Source organism: Columba livia, chromosome 1, assembly GCF_036013475.1.
Source record: "Columba livia isolate bColLiv1 breed racing homer chromosome 1, bColLiv1.pat.W.v2, whole genome shotgun sequence".
NCBI lineage: Eukaryota > Metazoa > Chordata > Aves > Columbiformes > Columbidae > Columba > Columba livia.
Window position 1 is genome coordinate 139,162,124 of NC_088602.1, and position 22,023 is coordinate 139,184,146.

The 22,023-nt window shown below is 40.7% G+C and overlaps 1 protein-coding gene and 1 long non-coding RNA gene across 6 annotated transcripts in view; one reads left to right on the forward strand and one right to left on the reverse strand.

Annotated features, from left to right (window-relative positions):
* LOC110364028 (uncharacterized) overlaps positions 1–1,927 on the reverse strand; it is a 31,274-nt gene extending 29,347 nt beyond the window's left edge. The window contains exon 1 of one of the 2 annotated variants that reach the window (XR_010466705.1): positions 1,777–1,927. This is a non-coding gene — a long non-coding RNA (uncharacterized LOC110364028). The remainder of the gene's footprint in view (positions 1–1,776) is intronic. The other variant, XR_010466703.1, reaches the window with a different exon arrangement.
* Positions 1,412–17,884, forward strand: NUP50 (nucleoporin 50). Of its 4 annotated transcripts, XM_065033025.1 has the most exons (9): positions 1,414–1,768; positions 4,613–4,691; positions 5,885–5,968; positions 7,408–7,603; positions 9,093–9,758; positions 10,767–10,845; positions 11,961–12,079; positions 12,224–12,305; positions 13,823–13,870. In XM_065033025.1, the coding sequence occupies exons 2-8, from the start codon at positions 4,623–4,625 to the stop codon at positions 12,274–12,276; spliced, it is 1,266 nt and encodes a 421-aa protein (XP_064889097.1). In that variant the 5' UTR covers positions 1,414–1,768; positions 4,613–4,622; the 3' UTR covers positions 12,277–12,305; positions 13,823–13,870. The 4 variants fall into 4 exon arrangements, with proteins under 4 accessions (XP_064889080.1, XP_064889097.1, XP_064889071.1 ...); XM_065033008.1 differs by lacking the exon at positions 12,224–12,305 and having other exon boundaries at positions 1,412–1,587; positions 13,823–17,884; XM_065032999.1 differs by lacking the exon at positions 12,224–12,305 and having other exon boundaries at positions 1,418–1,768; positions 13,823–17,884.
* The last annotated feature ends 4,139 nt before the right edge of the window (positions 17,885–22,023 follow it).

A 22,023-nucleotide genomic window follows, 5' to 3' on the forward strand; every position in this document is an offset into this window, starting at 1 on the left:
GTCCCAGCCATGATAAAAATCAATGCCTCATGAACTCTACTGCTAGAGGGTTTTTTTGGGGGGGAGGGGGGCGGTTAGCCTCCTTTTGAGGAATTTGTATGCTTTAGAAGAGCAAGTTCTTTTAAAAAAGTAATTTATCTTTTCTGGTTTGTTTGTTTTTGTAATGTTAGGTCAAGGTGTTCCAGCTTGCAAGCTTAGCACCCTAAACCTTAGCAGTAAGCTAGCACCTGAGACAGGGCATGAGAACTGCAGCTTTTAGGTTTACTCTGGTTGCCTTAATTTATACTGTTAGAGTTCTAAGGTGGTACCTGATTGTAGCACATGACAGAAAAGTGTTTAGGAGCCACTGTTTTCAACCTGAGGCCGTTACTTTCTCTCCAGTTGCTTCACACTAGCACTAATCCCATCGAGTTTAAGAAGGACAAGGAACTGCTTGTGAGAGTCCAGCCAGAGCCACAAAGATGATGAAGAGAGTAGAGCATCTCCCTTATGAGGAAAGGCTGAGGGAGCTGGGTCTCTTTGGCTTGGAGGAGACTGAAGGGTGACCTCATTAATGCTTATAAATATATATAAAAGGTGAGTGTCACAAGGATGGAGCCAGGCTCTTCCTGGTGACAACCAATGGTAACACAAGGGTAACGGGTATAAACTGGAACACAGGAGGCTCCATTTAAATTTGAGAAGAAACTTCTTCTCAGTGAGGGTGCCAGAGCACTGGAACAGGCTGCCCAGGGAGGTTGTGGAGTCTCCTTCTCTGGAGACATTCAAAACCCGCCTGGACACATTCCTGTGTAACCTCATCTGGGTGTTCCTGCTCCAGCAGGGGGATTGGACTGGATGATCTTTCAAGGTCTCTTCCAATCGCTAACATTCTATGATTCTGTCTACTACACCGCTGGAAGAAAAAGCCAATAGCGAGGCCACCAGCGGGCCAAGGCTCCATAGGTCAGTCAGGCACAGAGCCTGGCAAACAACCGCTCCTCCCGCCGCCAGCCAGGCCGGAGCCGGCCCTGCATGAGTCAGCGGCAGCTGCGCCCAGCCGGGCAAGGCGGCGGGTGCAGCTATGGCAGGCGGCGCCGCACCATCCGACCACGTCTGTTGTGGACACCCCTCCACCGCCGTGCGCGGCCTCATCTCGGGCCCAGGAGCATCGCAGCCCCCGTTCCCCGCGGCCCCGGCCCCGCCGCCCCAACACGGGCCGACACCGGAAGGGGGAGGGAATGAAGGCGCCGGCCACGTGACCACAATTCGAACGGCCGGCGCGAGCGCGTGCACTCCCTCAGTGAGCATGCGCAGCCCCGCCGGCCGTCGGCAGAATGAGCCCGCCCATTGGGCCGCGGCGGCCACGTGATCCGCGCCCCAGCCACCGGAGGCGGGGCCGCCGGTTCCGCCCCTCTGCCCTCCCCCTGCCCACCCCGGCGCGCCGGCCGCGGGAGGAGCGGGGCGCATGCGCGGAGGAGGCGGCCGCGGGGACGGCGGTGGACAGTGCCTCCCGCTTCTTGAAAACAATATATCCCCCGTCTCCCAGGAGGGATAGAGCGGCGGCGGCGTGACGGCGGGCTGAGCGACGCCGGCGAAGCCGCGGAGGTACAGTGCGGGCGGAGGGCCTGGCTGGGGGATGGTGAGCGGGTTCCGGGCCCGGGCAGCCTGCGACCAGACTCCGCCTCCCGCCCGCCACAGCCGCAGCCGCAGCCTCGGCCCCGCAGCCCGGCGCCGCGGGGAGAGCCGCCCGCCCGGCCCCGCGCACAAGAGGGGGCGCCCCGCGGGGGTGAGTACCTGCGCTCCCCTCTGCGCTCCCGGGATCGCCCGCACTGGTGCCTTCTATGTGCGCGGGGTGGGAGGGGAGTGCGGGACACGCCGCGGGGGAGGGCCCAGCCCGCCAGTCGGCCCGGGTGCGCTGCTTAGAGCGGGCGGACGTGCCGGTGTCCCCGGAGGGAGATCGTCCTGCTCCTGGCGAGCTGGTGTCTCCTCCGGGACGCCTGCCCGTGCGTGCGTGTCTCCCTGCGGGCCTCCCCACCCCACGGCGGCCTTCGCCTTCCCTGGGGGGAGCGCTTGGGTGTCAATGGGGGTAAGGAGGAGGGGTGGCCTGGCCTGGCCTGGCCGCAGATCTCACCGGTGGGGCTGGGGCAGAGGGGATGCCGAGCAGGGAGGGAATTCACCCTGGCAGCCTCCCGGCTCTGTAGGACCCGGTTCGCTGTGCTGCGGGGCGGGGGGGGGGGGGGTGATCGCGTTTTGGCTGAGCTGCAGCGGGGCGGCAGTCGAAACGCGTCCCGATGTTTTAAAAGCACTAAGCCCCCCTGTAATTGGGGGGGGTGGCGAAGAGGGGAAAGAGGAACTTCGGAGGCCTTTGAACAGGAAGCAAGCGGGACTCTTATGTTAAACCGAAAGAGCCTCCGCCGAAACCGAAGGTCTGCCCGGGGAAGGAGGAACGTGGCTCAGCCCCCGGGCCTGGGGGCTCTGGGACACAGCCCGGGACCCCAGCAGTGTCTGCGGTGCTGAGTGCCCTCGGTCTCGCAAGTGTGATGAATGAGATGCCAGGGGCTTCTTACGCTGCCTGGGTTTAAGGTTGGGTGCTCCGACAGTGCGAGTTTTGTAGCCTTCCGGTAGAGGGGTGTTGTCGTGTTAAAACTAAATCTTGTTTCCAAACTGCTGTAACCTGTAGTTACTAGGTGAATTTTTGTAGTTCAACAAAACGTCTATATTGTGGGTTTGTTTTTGTTGTAGTTGTGTGTTTGTTTTTAATATAAAGAGCTGTTTCTCAAAATGCTCCCATCTCAACCTCTTCCGACTATTTGCTACAAAAAACTTCTTGAGGGTTGTGAATTTTAGATAGAGATGGTTTTGTGTTGCTTCTTGTTTCACAGGTTGGAAAACACGTCTAGGATTCTCTTGGCAGTGTCTTTGCTTATTTAAGATTCTGTTGTCTGCTCCGTTTTCACTATTGACATAGAGAAATCGTGTAAACATGGGTAGATGTAAGGAACCTGGAGCCAAGGCCAACAGGTTTACCCCTCTTCTATTAGTGGAGAACAGGCTTTCTAGTTAATGTGTTTGTCATGCTTCAGTGGCTGTGTTAATAGTGGTAATTTGATCTGCTGTGGAATTCAGTGGTGTAATTCTAGGTCCTGCTAGCCTTTGAGCTGTGGCTGCTGCCAAAGAGATGCAATCTTGTCGTCTTCTGGTTGCAAGTGTTTGTATACCCTTGTGGGAAACTCAGCTGGGAAGCCAATATGACTTTTAAATAAGTATTTTTATTTTTTATTTCCAATGCGTTAGATTTAAATAGTTCGCCAGTCTGCTGAGAATCATGCAGGGGATGGAAGGGCCTCTACTTTCAGGATGGTGTGGTCTGTGCCATTTTAAAGCATTTACATAAACCAGTCTGTTGGCACTGTACTTCCAAAAGATCCTAATAACTTGACTGCGTTTTTGAAGTGTGGCAAACCAAAATTCATGCCTTTGGCTTGTGATCTCTGCAAGACCACTGTGCAGCTGGATTTACTGTTCTGTTTAAAAATATTTAATTGGTTAAGCAAGATGTGCTGTAATCATGTATCATTATAATTTACAGCTCTGAAATTCAACTATTTGTGGAATTTTTTAATCTGGTCTGAATCACAAACTCAAGGTTTTTTAAGCATTTTAATTCTTGTGCTTGCTCAAGACTTAAATTGCTACAAACTGACATATTTTCTTTGAAGAGTTTTCATAGTTAGTGGCAGTTGATATAATCGTAATAAAAAAACTTTTTCATATAAAATCTGAGCAATGTGATTGCTTGCCAAGTCTTTCGGATACCAACTAGCATAGCTGGATTTGTTCCTTGTTTTTGCACACAGCTGATAAGTTGTACTTTAGTAAATTTGAACTCAGACCTATTACAGACATTCCTTCTTCAGAGTTGATTTTCCTTTACATTGCAGAGATAACTGGCTAAATGATGATGGCTTCTCACAGTAATTGCTCTAAAATCCATTATACGCTTTATGTGTCCTTTGGAGAAAAAATGATCCAATTTATTTTTAATAGAATTTTTCAGATTTCTAATTAGTAACATTCTGCCAATCCTGTATTTTCTTGTAGTAGAGCATTGTCTTGAGTCTTACCCAAGCTTTTTGTCCTGTTGCTTTAGTAGGTCCTCATCAGTATTTATTTTAGATGCTGTAAACCAGGTTACTTTTATCTTGCTGCTTGCATGGGTATCTTGAGGCAAGATGGAGTGGAACATGAAATGTTTTAACTAGAACTTTTTTCTGTGTTTTCTTTTTTGTAGCCCTTCAGAGTAAGTGTTGATCAGGGATATGGGTTATGAAACTGAAAGGAATTTCTCTAGCCAGCATTGCTACTAAAGAAAACGTATGCCATAATTGAACTGTGTGTTTCTGTTGTTTAAATTTAAGGTCAAATGTGGCTTATCACAATAACTTTTATTTCAAGTGCTGTTGATTGTTGCTGCAATGTTTGTTAGCAATTTCATTTTCAACTGTCATTCCAATTTTGACCTACTTCTATACAAACTCTGATTCCCGTTACTTGTTCTAAGTAATACAAATTGCAGATTACTGTTGCTTAGAATTTCATTGAATAGGTTTTTTTTTTTCCCCCCACGCAGGTGAGGAAAAATGGCAAAGAGAATTGCAGAGAAGGAACTGACTGACAGAAACTGGGATCAGGAGGATGAGGCTGAGGAGGTAAGTTATACATTAGATTCCCCCCGCACCACTGCAGGTAGTAGGGTACTTATTTACGTGTGATATTTATGTTGTGGGTGAAATCTACAGTAAAACTGGTTAGAAGTGTAGCAGTTAAAGATAATTCTATGTATGTGATTTTTTTTTTTTTTTTTTTTTTTTAATAAAGCTTCCAGTATATGCAGACCATATGGCAAAGCAGCTTTTAATAGTTAAAATGACATGAGCAGCTCAGGGAAAAGGAATTTTACATTTCTAAAGTGAACCCCAGGCTTGCCAAGATGCATAATGCTTTTGAACTCTTCAGATGTGTGATGGGTATTTATTGAGTTCACAAGAAAAGTGGTTTTGATTTCTTGAGCTAAATTTTCATCATGTCTTGTGTCTTTTTTTCTTAAAGGTCAGTAATAGTTAATTTCAGAAGTATGTTAATTTGAAGTGCTTAGCTGGATGTCCCTACACAGCCAAAGGAATTAAGCCAACAGTCAAATGATAAATTTCATCTAATAGTAAAATGAGATTTTCCTGTTTAGTGTCTCTTACTTACTTACGGCTCATGTATAATCCCTAAACAAACTGTGCTAGCCTCTGTGCTACTGAAAGTATTAAATGTTTAGGCCTATAAAATGTGAGAAAGAAAACTGATGGTACTCTTCCAGAGATCTGAATTTAAGAAAACTTAGTTTCCTTTTTTATTAGTTAGTCATAGTAGTAGTTAGTCATTAGCTTTTTCTAATACTTGAACTACAGCAGACTGCAGGAGGTTGACTTAGGTTATACATCTCTATACCTTCTCCAAGCTGAAGCTTTTTTGTAACAGTGCAATACTGACAGATTACTTTCAGCAAAGATATCGTACAGCTTTGTTAAAAAAAAATTCTTCATCTATTTGTCGTAATGAAATTGAGATTGCATGATGGAAAATATAATGCAGAACCAGAAAGACAGAGTTTTGAAAGTATCAACTTAAGGTCAAGTAGCTGGCAGGCTAATCGCAGTACTGTGCTCTCTGTGTGTGTGGTGGTTTGGTTTTGTTTTTTTAACTTCTCCTCTTATTTGTTAGGGGGAAGTGCTACAGTTGTGTTCAAAAACTTATCTCAGCCATCTCTTTAGACTATGGTGACTTTATGAGATTCTGAGACTTTATGACATTCTGAAAATTTCACTAATGATTCTATAACTACTTCTTAAAGGTGGGAACATTCTCAGTTGCTAGCGAGGAAGTCCTGAAGAACAGAGCTATTAAAAAAGCCAAGCGCCGAAATGTTGGATCAGAGGTAATGTAATCACTGGGCGTTAATGTTGTAGTTTGACTCAGCTGCAAAATATGACATCAGTGTTCATTTTTTTTCTTATTTGGGCTTGTAATAATATCGCACAAAGCTAACATTTAGAAGGTATATGCAACTAGTCAGCTCATACACACAAATTAATTTTCACTTACTGCTCCATAGCAAGAATAAGGTGAGAATGAGAAATGGGTAATACTAGTACTGACTGGGTGAAGGGAAATGTGTATTTTTGAAGTATAAATGCGGAGTGTTTCACATACGGTGTCATCTACAAATGGGTAAAACAGCATGCAAACCGTTTCAGTTTCATTCTTTGCAGAGGTGGAAGCCTGAAAATCAAAAGTTACTAGTTACCTATGCTGGTGGGTTGGGGATGTCTCAGAGGCTAAATAACTAAAAGGCAAAATACTAAGCTGAACTGAGAATGAAAAAGATGTCTTTTGTTAGGAATGCTGCAACTTCCCCCCACCCCCCATGAGGCTTTGGTGCCACCTGCTTTTTGCAATAACAAATTGCAAATTGAAAGGAAGTTGGCTTTTGTAACAGGTTTAGTTCCTGTGAAAGCACTAACCCAGTCCATCAAAACTGTAGTCCTTTCAAAAATCCCTGACAGATCCTTTGTCTTATATCTTTCCATGAAACATTCTTTCAGCAGTCCATGCCCCATGTTAGAAATGGGACAGAAACTTTACCTGTCACTCAAATTGATTTTTGGCTTGAATGGGACTAGACACAATTAGGAGGTAGACACTTCTCTCCCATGCTTTTGATTTGCCTTCTGCTGTCCAAGCAATGGAAATGAGGAAGCTGTCCTATCCCATTTTTGCCTATAGTAGTATTAGCCACAAATGTGGCAAAAGGTTTGGTTAATTAAAAGATTGTACTGGGAAAAGGTGATGCAAGAAAGAAACCATACATATGAGTTTATCAAGTACAGTCTATCTTTGCTTCTCCTGTCAGTTCTATTGGAATACTTCTGGTAAATCACTTAAACTTTGCATAGGTGACTACCAAAGTATGCTGTTTTGATGAGTGGCTTGAAGTATTAGACTCTAATTGTGGTTGTAAGTGCTAGAAGTTGCTGAAAATAAGCCTGCAATTACATATTGCTAAGTAATTATTTGAAGAAAACAAGATGCTATGAATGTCTAAATAGGTAGTTAAACACATCCGCTGCTCTGAGTAAGTTTTATGTATCCACTTCCTAGATCTAGTTTATTTTCATACTAAACGTCTGAGTCCTTTAAAAATAGCAGCAATATGTGTCATAAGGAAGCTATTAATTTTGTTTACATAGCTGACTTAGAATAATACACAGAATGACATGCTGAACCAGGGTAAACTAAGTGGAATATTAAGTGGGAATAAGATTTTTGTGGAGGTGTATGTAACTGGTTGTCTGTCTTTATTTGGTCTCTCCCCAGTCTGAAAGTGGAGGAGCTTTTAAAGGATTTAAAGGCTTTATATTGCCTTCTGGAAAAGGAGGAGGTGGCTTCAGCGGATTTGGTAATGGTGCAGGTATAAAGCCTTTAGAAGGGCTGTTGAATGGAAGCAGTAGTGTCTCTAGCACTCCTTCTTTCAGCAGTTTGAAGACCACTTCGGAAGCACAATCAGCATTTGGTAAGTTTTAAATAAGCATACATATTTATCAACAAATTCAGCCATAAAATGTGTAGGGTTAATGTAATAGTGAAAAATAAATTAAAAACGCCCTATAGTTCTGTTTTTAAGACTTTATTCCTCTTTAGATTTTAGACTGCTGGAGGGACAAGTTATCAAATGCATTCTGTTTTAAGAGGTGGAAACTAAATTCATATTTGGTCTAATATTAGAGGTCAAAAAATGGGGATGGAACACATTGGCATAAGACACCCTCTAAACAGTATAAAACACCTGATGACATGTTCCAGTTAAATAATTGTCCCAATTACCTTAATATAATTAAAAAAATGCTAATGGAAAATATCCCTTTAGTAGGACTGCAGTTTCCTTGTGCGTGGGTGTTTTTTTTGGTTTTGTTTTGGGTTTCTTTGTTGTTTTATTAGTGGTTTTTTTGGTTTGGTTGGTTTTTAAGGTCTTGTTCTAGTAGTTTTTGCAGTTCTTGCTACATATATTCTGCATAACTAAAGTCATAACATTATTCCGGGTACATCTTATATTGCAAACGGCCTTACTAGAATTTTATCTGTTACATTTATGCCTACATTTCAAGACACTTGAAATATTTTGGCAGTTCTAACTCTAGTCTCTTGCTTTGGTAGTCCCTGAAGAATATTAATTCTATCCCTTTATGCTGGAGGTGCAGAAATGTTAAGCATGCCACTGTTTTAGAGTCAGCATGACCCAGAGTAGAAATATGGTGGAGTCTGAAATCTAGAGTAACTTAATTTCAGTGAGCTTAACTAAATTGGGCGAAACTTAATTATTTAATGAGGATTTTTCTTGACTTGCTTATTATGGTTTTAAACAGATGCCATTCAAAAATGTGCAAAATCATGGGCTAGTGTGTTCAGGGATTTTTTTTTTTAAAGCACAAGTAGCAAGAGATAACTGAGTATTTTGTCTTAATAACTGTTACAGCTTGGTAAAACTTAAGATTTTGAGGGTTTTGGTAAAATACAAAAATTTATTTTACTAAACATTATTCTGTACAATTTCTTTCTATTTTTTTTAATACAACTGTGTGCTCCATCTCCTTTGTCTATCCCTGAACTAACTTTTCTAAACTTAGTGTGCTTAGATGACTTTCACAGCATTGTCTGTTTATTTGTATCTAGTACACAGTGTTGTGATAAAAGAGGGTACATAACTGAGCAAGAATGAGCGATACTGAGAACATTTAGTTTAGGTTTTTATGAGAACTGTGCTTTCTGGAAAAAAAGTTCTAAACCAGGGGTGTCAAACTGATTTTCACCGGGGGCCACATCAGCCTTGCGGTCACCTTCAAAGGGCCAAATGTAATTTTACGACTGTATAAATGTAGGAGTAGTTACATTTGTACAGTCCTAAAATTACATTCGGTCCTTTGAAGATGACCACGAGGCTCATGTGGCCCCCGGTGAAAATCAGTTTAATACCTCTGTTCTAAACTGTGTTTTTCTTCTAATAGGATCCACAATGTCCAATGGTCCCACTACTACTGCATTTACTGATAAAACGGCTGCAAGCCCAAAAGCTAATGGTGGCAGTCAACCGTCCTCATCTGGCTACGCTCAGAGTAAAGTTTGTAGCTCTAGTGTTTACCACAAGCAGTTGGCGGCTTTAAACTGTTCTGTGCGTGACTGGATAGTTAAGCATGTAAACACAAACCCACTATGTGACCTGACACCCATCTTTAGAGACTATGAGAAGTATTTAGCAAATATTGAACAGCAACATGGAAGCAGTAGCGATAGTGGCTCTGAAAACGAAAGCAACAAGACACCTGGCTCTCAGTCAACAGTTTCTACGTTTGGGAATTCAAAGCTGCAGCAAGGAACAACATTTTTGTTCAGCAACAACAAAACTGATGATACCTCGGACAAAAAACCTGAAGCTGCACCTGAAAAAAAAGACCCATCATTAGGAGCTACATCAACTGTCTCTTTTAATTTTGGCAAGAGTGTCGACAGTTCTGTCTTGGGTTCCATTGGTTCAGGAACACTTAGTAGTTTCTCATTTTCTCCTGGGAATTCAGGTTTCTTTGGAAAAGATGCAAACCAGACTAAACCTGCCTCTGCAGTATCCACCAATATATTGGAAGCTCAGACAGAAAGTGGCAGTAATGATGATAAAGGTAAATTCTATTTAAAGTGATGATTTTAACAGTAAGCTGTGAATGTATGTGGCTTAAGAATACTGCAAAGGTGAAATAATACTAAGTTGAACTAGATCATAATTGTTCTTGAATTTGCAAGTGCAAAGCTCTACCACTAGTCTGGAAATATGTCAGTCTTGCATACTGTTTAAGTAACACTAAAAGCATATGGTTATCAAAACCTATGTATTTCTGTCAGGTTTATACTTTCTGTAATAGAATACAATTCTTCAGCTGAACACAAGGCTTGATGACATTTAAAGCAACCGTTTTTTTCATCTTTGAGTCTGCAGGGCATTTCGGTCCTTCTGCTTTTCCCAATAGAGATCCTCTCAGCAAAATGCAGGAGATATAGAACAGTTTCATACAACCTACTTAATGATTGTAAGGCAAATAATGTTGCACGCTACCTGACAGTTTTACTCTGCGATTTGCCTAAACTGGATACAGTAAACTGATAGAAATCCCAGCAGTTGAGGGACTGGAACGGCATAATCCTGCCACTGTCTCTTGTCTCTCACGCCTGCAACTAATGACCCTGTCCCCAAATCAAACTTGGCTGTTGGAGGCATTATTATATTGTGCTTCACTTGAGCCCGTTTGTGGAGACTATTCTTTGAAATGTTACAACTCTTCTCCCCAGTAGAAGGTTTTGACTTAAGTTTGACTTGTTAAGCTTTTGATTTTTTTTTTTATTTTGATTGTTCGGTGGTGGTTGGATATTGCCATCCCATTTAAACTGAAGATGAGTGTAAAGTTGCCTCAGGGGTGTGGTTGAATGAGAAGACAGATATTTGTCTGTAGCTGAAGCTGCTTTAGAGCCCACATTGATTTAAATGTATTTTGGCAATTATTGACAGGCTGTATGTGTCTATGGCAAATACAGCATCCATAAGCTAGTTCTAATACAATGCCAAAAATACCTTCCAGATTTACATTACAACACAACATTAACATATAGAATGTATTAAAACTTTTTATTTAAAGGAGGAGAAGAGGAGGAAGAAGAGCCACCAAAAGTCATTGTTAATGAAATAAAAGAGGATGATGCTTTCTACTCAAAGAAGTAAGTGACTTCAACTTGGAATAGTGAATAGAATAATAATGACTAAAATTCATAGCTGCGTATTGCTATTTTTCACCACTGCCCTGCGTAACTAATGATGTATAAGTTCTTGACTTCCTAGTTTATAAAGCTTGCTAGGAAACCATATAGAATATGAAGTTCCACTTGTAAAAAAGTTAATCACAGACAAAAGTGTGTAAGATCTTCCCAAAATTCTTGTAGCTTGGACACAGCACTGATAACTAGTTTGTGTTCTACCTGTGATATTTTTGTTTTTTTTTTTTTTTTTTTTCTTTTACAAATGAAGATATTTCTGCATTTATCAGGTTTATTAAGTTTAAACTGTAGGGCTTGTACCACAGAAATAACGTACTGTACTTCTAAAAAATCAGTCAGGTGTTCAGCTATTTGCGTAGCCTAAAGACTCTTCAGCTGGAAAATGCTGATTGTTGTATGAAGGAGTGAACAAGTTGTACTTTTAAGTTCAGAATGAGACTCCCTCTACTAGAAGCAGTTTTTCAAAGCATGCTCAGTAGTCCAAATAATTACATGTTCGCTTAACACTTGGCACAGTATTTGTCCTTCTACAAAAAGTCATTTGCTTTATTTGAGACAAGGTATGTGCTAATTTATGAAGAATGGTGTTAGGTTTATTGGAGCTTCACTTAAAAAAATGCCTTTAAATTTTACTTAAAAGTAATATTATAACAATATATTATACAGCAAATTCTTATGGTTTTGTAATTAGTGGTTTTAAACAGTAGCTTACAGTTATTACTCATTATAGACCCTGAGTACAGGTTGCTGTGCATTTTACTTTTCCTTGAAAGTAATGAGTTTGTTATTTTAGTACTGAAAGAAATAAGTAAATTCCTCTTTGTGAACTGGAAGCACGATCTGTTACCATATGAAACAATCAAGGTCAATAAGAATAAAGACTTATGCTACTCACAGCATGTTAGCTCCTGCTTATTATTAAAGTATTGGCTTACTGTGAGTCAGATGTATACATGTATATATATGTGTGTGTGTATATTTGTGAGATATCTTTGTATTTAATCTTTACTTACCTTCACAAACCAGGTTGTGTTTTCTGTTTTTTTTTTTTTCCACAGGTGCAAACTTTTCTACAAAAAGGATAATGAATTTAAAGAAAAAGGTGTAGGAACATTACATTTAAAACCAGCAGGAAATGAAAAAACTCAGCTCCTAGTCCGAGCAGACACCAATTTAGGTAAATAGATTTCTTCTAGTAGCAAGTCTTGAAGTGAAATTCCATGCTAAGCATTAGGATTTTTCTTTTTTCGGTTACACAGCATAACAGACAAGTATGAAAACCTTTCTACCTTTTTGTTTGTTTGTTTTTTATAATTTCAAGTACTGAACAAGCAATTGGATGCCCCTAATGAGATTACCAAAGAGTGCACATGAAGCAGTGCAAGGAAGTATAAAGTTGTGGTGTATGTTTGGGTATTCCTCCCCCCGCTGCCTTTTTCTAATAGCTTTTCTCCATCCCTGAACTGTTGAGTGGCTTTGAAGCATGGCTTAAGATCCACAATGAAATATTTGTGTGTAAGCTGTGATGAAGGGGAACAAACTTTCTGCTGAGGCCAACTGTCATTTATCTGCAGTTCATCCTGAATGTGTAAATAGTTGGCTGTGTGGGTAGACATCCATTGTACTCTGAGTGCACTATCACTGTATAGATCGGGCATGCAGGATTTTGCTAGATGCATTGGTCTTAAAATGCATGCTCAAGTCCAGCTGTTGCACTGTGTTTTAGCTACCTTCAGTTGGATCACAAATGGTAGGTTGAGAGTACAGTATTAGAGAAACTTCAGAGTATCTTCTGAAATGAACATTAGCACATACAGCTAATTAAAGAGAAAAAAACCCCAACCATTTCTTTGCTTTTGGAAGCTAGAGGGACCTGATGTATTAAAGATTTTAAGGTGTAATATTCTGGCTGAAGAGTGTTTACACTCTCTAACTGTGCAAATCAGTGTTTTTACACTCATTGTTGGGAAGCTTTGCTACACTTCAATACCTAATTTCAATGAACTTGCATGTGAGATTCAGTTCCATAAAATGGAATAAATATGGTTATGAAAGACCTGAGGAGTACACCAAGGCATTTGTGTCTTGTTTCCAAGCATTGGTTTCTAGAAGCCACTGCAATCATAGCGATGCACACTTTCCTTTTTGCTGTCTCACACGGTGCCATAATCCTTTCCTAACATCTCACTGTGTTGAAAAACTGAACTGGAAAGGAAGGTGAAGACAGACTTTTCCTTAAATACTACTGCCATGTTCTGAACTGTTTACCAGGTTTACAAAATGGGTGCATCTTCGTGGAAGCAAATTTGAGTTTGTTTGCAACTGTTTTAATAGATCAGTAGTACTGAAGCTCTCAAATTCCCTACATAATTTAACAACTTGACATAGAGCTATTGTTAGTAACCCAGAGGTAGACCACATCAGATGTGTTGTACAACTTGAGGATGCAAAGTACTTATTCTACTGTAGTTTGTCAGTTTTAGACTGACAGGTCTGTGTGTTCAAGCTAACATTTTGCTTCTGCTTATGAGCTGTGCTTGATGGTCAGAATGAGTAACTTGCATAAGCATAAACTAAGCTCTGTGACTTGTGTCCTCATTTGCTGCTTCTCCCATGTCCCCTTCTTTTTTTCTTGTGTGTCCCCTACTATAATCTGATATTGTTTAAACTGCTTCCATTAAAAAAGGAAGACACAGTAGTGTCAGAGATTTCCTCGTTCCTAATGAGGAAATAAATCTGTAAGAACAGTGGCCATGAGTACATGCTTAGGGAAGAATAAGACACAAGTATATATGACATCAGTGAATTGCCTTCCTTCCAAACACAAACTTAAATTCCTCTTTATTAAGTATACTAACATAACTGGTATTATGATAAAAGGTGAAAAATTGCTAATCTTAATTTTTTTCCTCATATGCAGGAAACATACTGTTGAATGTTCTAATTCCACCTAAGATGCCGTGTACAAGAACCGGAAAAAACAATGTTCTTATAGTCTGTGTTCCTAATCCACCTATTGATGAGAAGAATCCAGCTGTTCCTGTCACTATGTTAATAAGGGTGAAAACAAGTGAGGATGCAGATGAGTTGCACAAAATCTTACTGGAGAAAAAGGAGGCTTAAATAAGTTGCAGTCTGTGATCTGAAGAATTATTGCCAAACTGCTGCTGCTCTTTTCTTCTTCCGTATCTTCACTTGAACACTTAACTCTGATATTAAGAACTGTTAGAGGAATTATGGAAAAATTCTGTGAGGAAAAGCTAAACTAGCTAATAAAAGCTTTAACAGAACACAAGTGTTGGACTGTGCTCCCTCATTTTTCACTGTCTAAATGCAGAACCTCTTCTGGATAAAGCACACTGATGTAAACTAAAGCGTATGTTTTTAACACTGGTCGATTTGATCGAAGGGACTGAAATCAAGAGTACAAAAAATGGTACCAGAGCTTCCTCACAGACTGCAGTGCAATGCAACAACTTCCTGTTTGAAGAAGGGAGGATGTTGAACTGTTGAAACTGTTTCTAGACTCCAGATTTTTAATTTTAAGTGGTCTGTCATATTCTGATGAGACTTTTCAGGCTGTCGGTGACAACAATGTACTGCAGCAACAATGATATATTGTACTGTGGTTTAACTCTGACAGACTCGTGTGCTTTTGGGACTCAGAGACTGCATCTCCAGATACTTAAAAGAAAATTTGCTTGCGTAGTCTTGTTGACAGTAGTGTTTCTTAGAGAAGAACTGTCAGTTCGGTTCTTACTGTAGCAACAGGCTAATGATGTGCAATAGTACAAGCAGAAAACTGGAAGACTGTTTAACCTGGACCACAACCACAGCTGGCATTTGCTGACTGCTGCCAAGCCCGAGGCCAAGGGTTGCACTTCCATTATGGTCCCTCCCAGGTATTCCTCCCTCCTCCCTTGGGCTAAAACTGAAACCCAGCAGAGGCAGAATTGTAAATGTTGTACTTGTCGTGCTCCTAGTACTTTTCTGAAGATGTCTCTTTTCACAAACAAATTTCAGGATTTTTATAGATCTTTATATTGCCTCTGGCCATTACCAAGAATACGTGCATAAATGTGTCTGTGTGTGTCAGTAATCATTTTTCCCGTGTGCTAAAACTACAGTGCTTTACTGCGTTACATTAAGTAAAGCAGTAGTTTGCAGCTTTAGGACAAGCTTTCTCTTACAAAAGTAGGGAGCACTGGGTTAATCTACAAGTTAGTTTTCAGCTGTGTTAAAATTAACCATTTGGCAATAATTTGTGGATCAGAACATCATTGTGGTCTCAGTTTCCATCTCAACTTTATCAGACCTTGTTTGGTTATTTAATCTTTTTTCAGATCTTGTTTGCTGGAAACACCTTTCCTATTGTGTCTTTTTCTGCTTCACTTCAAGCTCTGGAAACTGTCCAAGAGCTGGATGTTAATATTAAACTTGAACTGCTGTGTGATCTGTCACACAGACCAGCTCTGGAGAATGAAAACACACCAACCTGTCTCTGGCTAATGTGGCACAGAAGAAAATCCCATTCTTTAAAAAAAAAATCACAAGCAACCTGGAAATCCACAGTAGTGGTGTCCTGTGGGTGGGGGAAAAACAGTAGCACCATTTGATGAGATGCAGCACATCTCACCTGCTTCCCACTGCTCTCTAGGGGGGGACAAACGGCTGCCTTTAGTCCTCATTGACTGCACAATTCAGGTTATGGCCTTTTTTTATTCCCTCTTAACTAAAAGGAGGGAAAACTTTATATGATCTATAGCCCCCTTGACCAAAGTTCTAAAACAAAGGCCTTTGCTCACATATCAACTACACTGAGGTCACAGGAATTGCATTTTTAACAAGTGTAAAGGAAGCTTAGCTAGGATTTCAAATATTATTTGAAATATAAACTGGTGCCTTTTTATTTGTGCATCTGGCTCAGTACTTAAAACATTAAAACTAAGTGACATTACTTTCCTCAAAATAATGTGCTTTTAAAATAAAAAGGCTTGCTAATAGAGAAATTGGAAGCCAAAAGCTGAAGGCTTGCACGTTAACTCTGTATGAATGAAAAGCAGAACGTTGCCGGAAAGTTTATTATTAATACAGGCTCAGGTTTAATGCCCAAGGGCTCAGTTAATTTTGCATTTTGTCTTTTGAGTGTGGTGTCTTACACGTGTCTCTGCGCAGAAAGGTTTATAGACCAGAGCGCTGGATGTGGGAAGCAGATTTGTTACGCATCCCGCTCAAAGGGCAACTCTGTACAGATTGTATCGGTGGTCTCGGGTCTGTGTGTGTTTACTTCCCAAAGCTCATGGACATGTAGCCTGTTCTTCATCCATCGAAATGTGGACCAGCTAACTTAAACAAGCGAGAAACAAATGGAACGTCCTACGTATCCTTATGATTTGCGGGCGAAGTGAGGCGGCCTTGGGGTTTCGCATGCACGTATCTGGCCCAATTCCAAAGCTGCCGAAACTGAACAATGGCCGGTGCCTCTCTGGCATGTTTGCAAGGGTGGACAGTCTGAGGGAGAGCACAGAATGCAAGGAAAATTAAGTAGAATAATAATAAATTATGTTGGAAAAAATAGATCTCAATATCCGTGGTAGCAAATAATATCTTCTGTTAGCTGTGGGAAACACTTAAGAGAAGACACCTTATTCTTTAGCAACGTACATATCTATCAGTAAAGCCTAGGGGAAGGTATGTAGTCGGAATCTTAATATAGCCAAAACCATAACGATTTTAAACGTTTTACATGGGGAAAGTTGCCACTGAAAGAACAGGGAGGAATTTTACTGCAAATCAAGAGTTTTTTAATCAACATCATGCATAGTGACCCTGCAATTACCTGGACTAAAGCAGGATAAGTCAGTCATACACCTTTCACTCAGTGTTCAGTTATAAAGCACAACCCTTCTTCAGTACTTCTATAAAAACACATTTTGATGATGCTTCAAGTCAGTTTCTAGTTAAGAAATATTAAACTACATAAATCCTGTAAAAAAAACCAGAGATTATGATACAGAAATAAAGGCCTAAAATGACTTAAAAGCAAAAGTTAGTGGAGGGCATAGAAATCAATATACTAATGCCTTCCTAACAAAGTGGCACATGCTATACAGGGAAGGAATTCTGATCAGAATTCCAACTCAGTGAGACATTCCTGTATCTATGTAGATATTTAGTATATTTAACAGCTGGATATCAGATACCTGATGCTAAAGATGCAAGTTTCCTCCCTAATTTGAGTGAATGCCTCCTGTTTTAGGTCTCCATAGGTGGTGGAGGATCTCATGGATCATGCATTCTTCCTTCTGCTTTAATTTTGAAATGTCAGCTGCTTAGAAATCTTTCCCTCTCACCTCCCACAAATAGAAAAAAATCAAGGTCTCTGCTTATTTTAATTAACAGAATCATCTGTAAGGGAGATTATTACAGTTGGTTTGAATTTTATTTTAAAATATTAAATTACTATATGCAGGGTTTTTTTGTACTGTACTTAAAATAATCTATTTAGGAGCATAAGAGTGTGTTCCTATAATCCCTTCTGGTTGATGGATGTGAAGGCTTAAATTAAATTTAAAGTTCAAATGAACATGTTGTAGAACATAAACCAATTAGGAGGTACGCTTTGCTATTAAGAATTTCAGTTCAGCTCCCTTTGCAGCACTGTAACATTTAAAATGTCCTTAAAGACTTTCTTTCTGATGCCTTAACTTATTTGCATTTGCTAAAATTTTGTAGCTGGTGCCTGTGTGCAGAAATTAACTGACATTAAACCATTTGAAGTGGCATGAGCTAGTATAAATCCAATGAAAATGCTGAATGTGACGATTTGTTTATTGTTAATAGATTTCAAACCGTTCTGGATTCTTCAGTGGATATTTAAGTTTCACATAACTTGTCATGTAACAATGTCTTCATTAGTTTTAATACATTGAGGAATTGTACAAAAATCCATGGAAAATGTGAATAAATGAATGGGAGATAAGTGTCTTGTGTGTTTCACTTTGACTGTAAAACACTGTGTTAATAAAATGGATTTTACGAATCAGTTGCTTGCAGGTGAACTCCTGCCTAGAAAATCCTGCGGAGCAGCGTCCTGCCCTGTCCCTTCCTCAGGCCGGCTTTGAAACCTGCCTCACTGCTCAGAGCCCCTTCAGCAAAAAGCCTTTCTTCAGCCAAAACGCTTTCTTCTTGCAAGGTCGGTGAGCTGAATCAGCTCAGGAGGAGGAGGTAGCGCTGCCTTTGACTAAAGAGAAAAAACAACACCAAAATATTTCTTACATGCTAAGAGAATGGCTGTAGAGATGCAAAAATCCCTCCGCTTGAATATTAGAAGATTTAAGAGCAAAAAGTTAGCTGGGTTTGCCCGATGGCATATGTAGAACTTATTTTAGACCTAGCCTAAAAGCACTAGCCTAAAGCCAGGCCACAAAGTGAGTCTTCAGTGGTTTGTGACTGTTTGGCAAAAAACAAGATTAAAATCAATACAGATTAGGTCACGAACAGTGTAGATCAGCTTTCCAGTGCGCCAGGGACCGCTGAGACCGTCACTGCACTTTCTGCTGCTGGCCACTGTTGTGCTCTTTAGCACAACCTTAATTCTGTCCATAGTTGTGGAGCTATCTATTCACTTTATGCCCACAGGTGGGAATTGCTTGTGTGAGGATACAGTTATTGGTTAGCAAAAACTATCTCTACGTTCTCCCCATCAGCACCTCCCAGTTACAATGACTGGGAAAACCACAAGCCTGTGTTGTTGTTTTAAGGTTGGAGTTGCTATCAACAATCACATTTCTACCTAAACTGCCCAGTAGAAAAAAGAAAAACCACAAAAAGCTTAATGCACTTCAGATGTTGGCATTATGGCACATTTTGGACATGTCTTCCCTCTTAAAAACACAGCCAGCACGGCTTGCAGAATCTCCCTAGCTTTTGGCAGCCATAATGAAAAGAAAGCAAAGCTGCTTATTCATTTCAGACTGGCGCAGTCTAGGACTTCTAATGCTTAATGCTTTGCTAATCGCCAAAGATTTCAGCATTTGTACAACAGGAAGGGGCAAAAGCAACAACGCAGAAGACAGGAAGTCCTGAACATCCAGCCTAAGAAAATGCATCACTCCAAGAACAGTCTGCATTGCTCAAAATCAGTCTCCTAATCCAGCAGGAAAACTCTCCTCATAGCAGACAAGTTACAGCAACCAAGTCGTACAGAAATCAGAACTCATTCATCTGAAAATCCCACCAGGTATAAAGCTAAAGGCTACGTACATGTCAGTACTAGAAAAATAGTGAAGACGACAAATTTTAATCATGATCCAAACAATATACTGACAGGACACGTTACCTACTGTAACCAATCTGCTAAGAAGACAAAACTGGAAGGCAAATGAAGAGCAACAGCCAGCCGAGTAATTTTGAGTAAAGCAGCTTTACATATGACATGACATTTGAAGCTGTGAATGAGTACAGACTCCGGGCTTGGTAAACAGCTTGTTTTGGTAAAATACTTGCTTCATAGAAAGGTCGTAAGACAGATGGACACCTGAAGTTTAGCTGGAGAAAAGCAACAAACTGCCTTGGATATTGAGCAGATGATGCCAGATTACAAACCTCCGCACTGCTGCACAAGTTACAGTACATGACAGTGTAAACACCCATAACTGCCCTGTGGGAAATACAGGAGGAGCAGCACACAAGAACCAAAGGCTTCACAAGATGAGTAAAGAGGTAGAGGAAGAATTTACATTGTTTGAAGTAATCATTGATGTACTTGCCCAAGTTTCTGTTAGGGCAGTATGCTGCTAATTTTTTTTTAAGGCATCATACTAATTTAGAAAATCTTCCTTGCATCTGAGCATCCTGAATAAGTATTACAATAAGCATAAATATTCATAATCATCAGTTCAGTGGGTGTTACCATTAGGAACATTATGACCTTTACTGAGAGAAGAAATTGATCATCTCTGGAAGTCTGTGGAGGCTTCAAATATTTGAATAGAATTTGCTTGCTCAGACAGCGCCACTAAGTAAAAGTCTTTGATTTTGGTTTACTACCTTACGTAACTGATGACATACAAAATATTTTGCTTAAATTATAGTCAATGCCAGTTTTGGAGCCCTACCTGAACTGGTGGGCACTCAGGGCATTCTTACCTGCAAACGGTAATGCTGTTGACTCCAGTTCCAGGGAAAACACACAGATGGTTTTTCCATTGTAAAAAACAAATTCCTAACGCTGAAGAGAAAACATCAGATTATATATCAAATTGAATTACTTTGGCAGTTCATGAAATAAGTGTTTTTTCCCTTACCTTTAAAAACTAAGAAATGACTACTGTGAACAATCGCCTAATGCTGATGATCTCCTTATGTGCTGGGTGGGCCAACCATGGAGGTACTTACCAGGAGGCACATAATTCAGAATTCTTGCTGAGAAGGAAACATGAATAATAACTCTTTGTGCTCCATGATGCCACATCTATCACTCATTTTCAAACCAAACCCTAGTCTGACATTTGCAGCAATGAGCACGGATGGAAGAGTGGGTTCTGTCAACCTTCTTGTCCCTCAGAAGCAAAGGAATGGCTCTAGACCTGGTGCAGGGTTAAGGCATTCTCTATTTCTAAGTACCATAAGGTTTTCATGAACGCAGCGGCTGCATCAAAGTCTGAGTGTCAGACTTTGAAGGGTTTGTAGACTAGTAAACTGCTTTTGCTGGATTTCCTCAGCGATATTGCCCCAGCAGAAAAAGCAGAACCATAAACACCCTGTTAGGCAGGGGGGAGATGGGAGGCAGAAGAGCATGGGTTGCATAATCACATATTGTGAAATACTAAATTACAAATCACCATAATCAACTGAATGCTGGCATAAACAGGTAGCAGGGAAAAGATTAAAGCTGCTGGAACTAACACTTTGAGACCGAGCTTTTTTTAGATGTAGGTGGTCTCCCCTGACCTGTGAAGGGTGACTTGGTCTTTCTAAAAATTATCAGCCAGGTCCATAGGTTTTAAAATTGTTCCCATCCTCCTTTAACCAATTTGAAGGGGATTCAGAACCATGTGAGTTAACTACTTGCACACTTATTATTCACAATTTTTTGTTATTGCCTGATGTTCAGCAGCTTCACATGAGTGTACTCACACCTCAACATTTTAATTACTAGTTCTGAGAACAACATTTCTGACAGGAATATACATGAAACTATTTGCTAGCAAAGATGCGTATTTTTTCTTCAGTCTCCAAAGTGTGATTTTACTTCGTAAAACCAGACCTTGATGATAGAACTGCGTGCAAAGCAATATTACGGTATTTTATCTCTCCAGATGTGGACAGGCAAGACACAACACTCCAGGACAAAAGGACCTGAGTTAACTTGGCTCCCCAAAGCAGGGACTCTATTGAACAAGATATACTGCCACACTGTTAGCATATTCATGGAATTAATTCATTGAAGTTGTGAAAGCTTTTCAGAGACGTATGTGGCAGTCTTCTGTCCCACCAGCATTTGGATTAAAAACAAAACCAGGTCCACTTTTCCTGTTACTAACTCATGTTGAAAGATCAACTAACCAGATGAGGGTTATGACGACGATTTGTCAACTTCTGCTGCTCTTTGCCTTTTGTACTGTTTTAAATAATGCTTTTTCTGCTACTGCTGCTTTCAAAAGCTTTTGATTTCAAGCGTTCAGGGAAAATCACACTGTTTCTCAGCCATTTTTCTAGTGTTTCCCAGTCAGTTAAGATTCCTGTCTGGTTGCACGTGCAGAACAAGACTGCCAGCCATCCGCTCAAATACCCATATAAAGAACTAAAACACCCTGTTCTCCTTCCTAAACTCTGGTTTTTAGTTTTGCCTAACATACCAGGCATCTCCACGCTGCCATGCAGGGCTCAGCAGAGATGATGTTACACCACACACAGCTTCATAAAACAGTCCTGCTCTGGGATTCTGTGAAATGGAATCATCACTGAATCACACAGAATGTCAGGGATTGGAAGGGACCTCGAAAGATCATCTAGTTCAATCCCCCTGCTGGAGCAGGAACAAGCAAGTCACCCGCTATCTATAGTTTGTAAGGTTTGTTTGATGAGTGTTTCATTTTAACTAATTTAGATAGAAAA

Bases quoted from the DNA above. Each gene is read 5' to 3' on its own strand.
- NUP50 (XM_065033008.1), top strand. From the start codon at position 4,623: ATGGCAAAGAGAATTGCAGAGAAGGAACTGACTGACAGAAACTGGGAT. The intron at 4,692-5,884 runs GTAAGTTATACA...TACTTCTTAAAG, and splicing joins AGGAGGATGAGGCTGAGGAG to GTGGGAACATTCTCAGTTGC. The intron at 9,759-10,766 runs GTAAATTCTATT...TTTTATTTAAAG, and splicing joins TGGCAGTAATGATGATAAAG to GAGGAGAAGAGGAGGAAGAA.